This window comes from Pelophylax lessonae (assembly GCF_965119305.1).
Source record: "Pelophylax lessonae genome assembly, chromosome: 1".
NCBI classification, from domain to species: domain Eukaryota; kingdom Metazoa; phylum Chordata; class Amphibia; order Anura; family Ranidae; genus Pelophylax; species Pelophylax lessonae.
The window spans coordinates 316,337,923-316,345,133 of record NC_138768.1 but is presented as its reverse complement, the minus strand read 5'-3'; the positions used below and the strand labels follow the sequence as shown (position 1 = coordinate 316,345,133).

Genomic DNA, 7,211 nt, shown 5'->3' with positions numbered 1-7,211 from the left:
GTTATCTGTAGTAAAGTGTCACCCTGATTGGTGGCTCAGAACTGCATTTAACTACCTGCCCCATCAAATAGGACTGGGTGTGTCTTGATGTTATCTGCCACTGAAGTTTTCAGGGTTCAAGTACTATTTTTGCCATGTCAATAATATATTCCTTAGAAAAGAAAGTGCACATAAAACCTTATGTATGATCCATGTTTACTCCATTATGCTCACAGGGAGAAGATTACAATGGAAAATCAAAGCAGTGCAGCACACTTCTTCTTATTAGTTGGGTTTACTATCTCTGTAGAGTTGCAGTTATTTCTCTTTGTGGTTTTCTTAGTCATTTACCTATTGACTTTAACCGCTAATGTTGCCATCATTTGTTTGGTTCGCATAGACACTAGACTTCACACTCCTATGTACTTCCTGCTTAGTCAGCTCTCTTTTCTAGAGATCTGGTATACTTCATCCATTGCTCCTAAGCTCTTGATGAACCTAATTGGCTGGAAATACATTTCATTTCCTGGCTGTTTATCCCAAATGTATTTTTACTTCTCTTTGGGTTCTACAGAGTTTTTCCTTCTGGGAGTGATGGCCTTTGATCGCTATCTAGCTATCTGTAACCCACTGCGTTATCCATCCATCATGAATGGTCAAGTATGTATTCAGGCTACTATAACTTGCTGGTCAGTAGCTTTCATCTCTGTGTTCTTCCTTGTGCTTTTGATATCTCGCTTGACATTTTGCACACCTACAGTTATCAACCATTTCTTTTGTGACATCCCACCTCTTCTCAAGTTATCATGCCAAGAAACTTTTCTAGAAGAAATTGTGGTCTTCTTTTTTGCCTGCAGTATTATTCTCACTTCTCTGCTGCTTACGGTTGTATCATATGTGCTGATTGTATCTTCAATATTAAAAATTCCTTCCACCAAAGGGAGACAAAAAGCTTTTTCAACGTGTGCCTCACATTTCACTGTTGTAATTATTCTGTATGGAACAGTCATATTCATTTATGTCCGACCTAGTGTGTCCTATCCAATGGATGTAAATAAGGTCTTAGGTGTTTTTAATACAGTGGTAACTCCACTTCTGAATCCTATTATTTATTGCCTGCGAAACAAAGATGTAAAAGAAGCAATAAAGAAGGTCATGAACACAAAGTTATCAGAGAGGAATAAAACATCTTATATTACTAAATGACAATTCGCATTAGTTTCAAAAACACACAATGAATCAGGCATTTTCAACTTGCCTAAAAATTGACTGTTGACAGCAGATTGTGGATTGATAATGAACTTTTGGGGTTTTCTACAGACACATTATTTTTGGCATTCTATGGTTGTGTACCTCTTGGTGTACTGTAGTCCCTCCAGTATCACTTTTATCTGTGGATAACATTGAAGAACTGGCCAAAACAATTCTATCTTGGCCAGCAGACCTTACTTGGTCAAAAGCACTTAGCTTGATAAATCCTCAGTGTCACAGGTTTATCAATATAAGCGCTTTTGACCTGAAATCTTAGTAGAGTCATATACCTCTGGTGGGTGTATTTGTGAGCACATGTTTTGAGTATAGCACTGCTTATTGGAGTGATTTTACACAGGATTGCTTCTGAAGATGAATAACCAAAATAAAAAACATAAGATTCAATAAGATACATTGTACTACATTTTTTCGATGAGACTGCCTTTTGTTGATTTCACTGAAAAGACTGTGGGAGGAATTTAGTAAAGCCTTTACAATACTTTTCTGGCAGTTGGTTCCTTTAGAACTACCTGTGCCTAATTCAGGTCAGCATTTGTGCCAGTTTTGGTAACCATACCAACAAGTGCATCAAATTCAGGTAGGTCTAACACTGCCACTTTAAGAGTCTGTCGCTATGACAGTGACTCATTCTTAAAGGATTACCATGTGCAGATTAAGAAACAGGAGGTAAATAAGACCAGATCTGAGCTGGTGCAGAGGGATTCATCAATACTCAGAGTGGAGCATGTTGGTGCTGGGAATCTGTTATGGATGTGAAAGTTTCCCACACAGGGCTCTATCTCTGGCTGTCAGTCAGGGGATTCCCCAGGCTGAAAGCTAAAGGTGTACAAAGGAGCTGTGAATGATGGTGACATCATTACCCATATGTGGAACAAGTTATATTCTGACATGTTTTGTGCAAGGCACAGCCTTTTCAAAGAATTTCCCATTATTTTGGAGAAATTTGCACTCACTTGCTGTTATTAGAGTAGAAAGCAAACACAGGTTAATTTAAAGCCTGAATGTACAATAAACATTACTAATAAGAGTATGTGCACATTAATATTATTGACAGAAACATTTAAATATTACATTTAAAGACGTGAATGAGAATAGAAAGATAAAAATAGTAGGGAACTCTGCTCCCCTGTTGTCTCCTATACCTTCCTGGCCCCCCCCTTCCTGCCTCCCCCCCGTGTCCCACCCGCCCTCCCTACCTGATCTGGACTTTCCCTGATCGTCTCTGTCTGGTACTTATGAAGTGGTTACCCCTGTTGCATACGTGTGCATCACTTCCTTTTACATGTCACTTACCCCATGGTTTGCTATCATGAGATTTACTGTTACACCAGTTGATACCGTTTCATTTTTTTTCCTTTTTTCTTTGTATGGAGCTCTAATTATATGTTATTGGTCTGACAAAGTGGTTGTTGACGCTAACCTCAGATGCTTCATGTACTCTACATTTTGGACTTGTGTTCTAATGCATATTCTGTGTGATGGCTGTATTACGCTTGATTAATAAAAGAAATTTGAAAAAAAAAAATAGTAGGGAAAAAGGATGGGAGGATGTTGTGAGACTTGTTCCCAATTGCATAAGAAGAAACTCCTCATAAATTTCCAGTTAAACATCGGAAGTTCTCAGTTATTTACTACACATTTTAAACAATTTCCAGGTAAGAAGAGGTGCCCTTGAAGACAATATAGTAGGCCCTTTACCTTACGAAAGCACTCATGAGAGTTGCAAGTTAAGTAGGTGAGTTCTTCCATAAGAAAAATATTGCCTATTTTTTTGAATCATAACTAGAGTTGAGCGAACACCTGGATGTTCGGGTCCGGACGAACTTGAAAAAAAAGTCCGGGTTCGTGACCCAGACTTAACCCGAACTTTGTCCCTATCCCGAACGTCATTGAAGTCAATGGAGACCCCGAACTTTTGAGCACTAAAATGCCTCTAAAACATACATGGAAGGGCTAGAGGGCTGCAAATGTGAATACTTCACATTTTGTGTTTTATTTTTATTTTAAGGGAAGGGGAAATGTGCCTCTGGACTTCAGACCTAAGGAGCGTAAGTTTCAGGATTGGGTTAAAATGTTCCTAAATAAAGATAGGGCCATCATCAGTTTAGGGAGGAATACTATTGGCTGCTGTATATAACATAGATAGAATGTTGTTTGCAAAGGCAATGTATTTGTTCACCTATCTGAATCCCATGAATATTTGGGTTTTAATTGGTAGTGGAGAGGAGCAGTTCTAAAGAATTAGCAATCAGCACAGGCGACGAGAGTAACTCCGGCGAGTACCATTGTATAGTGTAAAAAGTTCACTCAGTATATCATTATTCCAGAAATGGGCTGTGGATGGTTCATTTAAGGCCAAGGTTTAGTAGTGTCATCTCTGCATCAGTGGAAAGGTGTAGCATGGGCTAAGGTTGCTTGTGTACATAAGCTAGGAAAGAGTGTCTTAAGGGATGTCCTACCAGGTAGCAGAGGTCCTACCTGGGATGAAACCCTCCTCTTCAGGAGAGATCCATCGTGGGAGGAGGGGTGGGCATTTAGTATTCAGTACCCTGACATATCGTTTTATATCAAGGATGAGCAAGGAGATTGATCTATGACTTCCATATTATGTGGGAGTACTGGTATGTCTGCCCTGGAAGCTTCTGGATCTCATAATCCTGCATGACAGAATTGGAGAAGACACCTGGAAGAGCTCATCCTCAGAGATTTCAGCTTCCAATGGCTTAAGTAAATCAGTTGACAAAAATTGTAGCTTGCCCTCTTCTAGGCATTTAATAATACCACCTGGTGGACAGTCTGTTTTATGGTCTATTAGGCATAATGTTACATGGTATGCATACACTTTCCAAAATTAATAGCATTGGATTTCCCAGCTACTTTTTTTTTTCATGATTTACATAGTTACCTAGTTAGTCAGGTTGAAAAAAAGACACAAGTCCATCTGACTTAATCAATAAAAAACAAAAATCAGTAAAGAAAACACAACCTTGCAATCCCATATACACAATCCTATACCCACAGTTGATCCAGTGGAAGGCGAAAAAACCCAGTAAAGCATGATCCAATTTGCTACAGCAGGAAAACAAATTCCTTCCTGATCCCCCGAGGGGCAATCGGATATTCCCTGGATCAACTTTATCTATAAAATATTAGTACTCAGTTATATTATGTACACCTAGGAAAGAATCAAGGCCTTTTTCAAAGCAACCTACTGAGCTCGTCAAAACCACCTCTGAAAGGGAGTCTATTCCACATTTTCACAGCTCTTACTGTAAAGAAACATTAATACAAGAAAGGACTTTGATTGCTTTGGAAACCGCAGCTTGACATTGCATGCTCTACCAGAACACCCAGCTCCTTCTCCGCTATGGATTCCTCCAGTTCTACTCCCCCTAGTATGTATGATGCATGCATATTATTAGCCCCCAAGTGCATAACTTTACATTTATCAACATTAAACCTCATTTGCCACATAGTTGACCAATGAAACAGTGTTTCGAGGTTGGCTTGTAAGCTGGAGACATCCTGTAAGGAAGTTATTCCACTGCATAGCTTGGTGTCATCTGCAAAGACTGAAACGGTACTTTTAATCCCAGACCCTATATAATTTGTAAAGATATTAAAAAGTAAGGGTCCCAACACTGAACCTCGGGGTACACCACTGATAACCTTAGACCCTGCAGAGTAAGAATCATTAACCACTACTCTCTAAAGCAGTGGTTCTTAACCTGCGTTCGATTGAACCCCAGGGGTTCAGTGAGTCAGTCTTGCGGGTTCGGCGGGGGGGGGGGGGGCAACGGGGCAATTTTTCCCCCCCCAGAGAAAATATTACTGATTGTGAGGCCGAGCGGACCCTGGGAAATCAGAGCTGTGGTCGGGACAACTCACAGCCATTACACATAGACACTTGACGCTCCGCCCCCTATACCTCCCCCAGCAGGTTTCCAGCCTATCTCCTGTAGGCTGCTTGCTGCTTGAGTGGACTGGATGGGGATGTACCTGACCACGGAGATCGCGCCCGCCTGGAAGAGGGAAGTGTGAGCAGCTGAGCAGAGGGAGCCGAGTGAATGTTCCTGGAGGTAGGCTCAGCTAGCTGTACATGGTGGATTAGTTTACAAGCACCTCTATGCTAAGTCTGCTGAGTTACTGCAGCTTTGCATAGAGGTGCTGTTAGCTGACAAATGGAAATGCATGTCCTTTTAATTTAGCTCAATAAAGCATTGTAAATACCCCCTGGTGTGTGGCCTCCTGATACCCCATGGTATGCCCTCCCAACACCTCCCCCCCAGTGTGTGCCCTCCTGACACCCCATGGTATGCCCTCCCAACCCCCCCCCCAGTGTGTTCCCTCCTGACCCCCCCAGTGTGTGCCCTCCTGACCCTCCCCTGGTGTGTGCCCTCCCAGCCCCCTGGTGTGTGGCTTTACTGATCCCTGTACACTGTCCAATCCTCTGTCCTGTCAACTCCTGTCCTCTGCCCTATTCTCTGTACACCGCCCTACAGCCTACTGACCATTCTATCCTGCCCTGCAATCAACTGACCCCTATACACTGCCCTACATGCTACTGACCTCTGTACACTGCCCTACATCCTACTGACCTTTCTACACTGCCCTAAAAACTACTGACCCCTTTACACTGCCCTACATGCTACTGACCTCACTACACTGCCCTACAAACTACTGAGCACTGTACACTACCCTACAAACTACTGAGCACTGTACACTACCCTACAAACTACTCACTACTGCACACTGCCCTACAGCCTACTGACCTCTGTATGCTGCCCTACAGCCTACTGACCTCTGTACGCTGCCCTACAGCCTACTGACCTCTGTACACTGCCCTACTTCCTACGGACCTCTGTACGCTGCCCTACAGCCTACTGAACTCTGTACGCTGCCCTACAGCCTACTGTCCTCTGTACGCTGCCCTACATCCTACTGACCTCTTTACACTGCCCTACATACTACTGACCTCTGTACACTGCCCTACATACTACTGACCTCTGTACACTGCCCTACATGCTACTGACCTCTGTACATTTTACTTTGTATGATACGTTTAATTAAGTTCTGTAAACAACACCTTATTTTCTGGCAGTGCCCCTCCTGAGACTAGACTCTGGATCCGCCCTTGAACTGTCGTGATGGTACGTCCTGTGATTTCTTTCTTAATATTAATCGCTTCATACTAACTATGTCGAGCAAAAAAAGAAAGTGGTCGGACGAATATGTACAATATGGATTCACATGTATAACGGAACGTGATGGGAGTCAGCGTCCTAACTGCATGATTTGCAATGCCAAGTTGAGCAATTCTAGTCTAGCACCGGCAAAACTAAGAGAACACTTCCTTAAGCTGCATGGAGATGGAAAATACAAGAACACAACGCTCGCTGAATTCAAGGTGAGGAGAGCCAGATTCGATGAAATGGCTAGTCTGCCTGTTCTCGGCTTTGTACCCATCAACAAACCGATCCTCATAGCATCGTACGAAAAGCAGGGCAAACCACACACCATTGGTGAAACACTCATAAAACCAGCTGTGTTGAAGATGGCGAATATCATGCTGGGAAAAGCGGCTGAAGTTAAGTTATCCCAAATTCCTCTTTCAAATGACACCATTAGCAACAGAATAGAGGACATGAGCAAAGACATCTTGGCTCAAGTAGTTGCAGATCTGATTTCAAGCCTGGCAAAATTTAGCCCTAAACTCGACGAGACCACAGACGTTTCCAATCTAAGCCAGCTTGCAGTATTCGTGAGCTATGTGAAAGACGACGTGATAAAGGAAGATTTTTTATTTTGTAAGCCTCTTACAACATTAACTAAGGCAGCCGATGTGAAGAAACTTGTGGATGACTTCTTCAAAGACAACAATCTTTTGTGGGATATGGTTTCTGCAGTTTGTTCGGATGGAGCTCCAGCCATGCTGGGAAGAATGTCTTGTTTTGGTGCGC

General features: G+C 42.4%; 1 protein-coding gene across 1 annotated transcript; it reads left to right on the top strand.

Annotated features, from left to right (window-relative positions):
* Positions 1-228: 228 nt before the first annotated feature.
* LOC309546683 (olfactory receptor 6F1-like) lies at positions 229-1,185 on the top strand (the record flags this gene model as incomplete). The annotated part of the gene is made up of 1 exon (XM_082246398.1): positions 229-1,185. One exon carries the CDS (start codon positions 229-231, stop codon positions 1,183-1,185), a length of 957 nt encoding a protein of 318 aa, XP_082102524.1.
* Between the last annotated feature and the right edge of the window lie 6,026 nt (positions 1,186-7,211).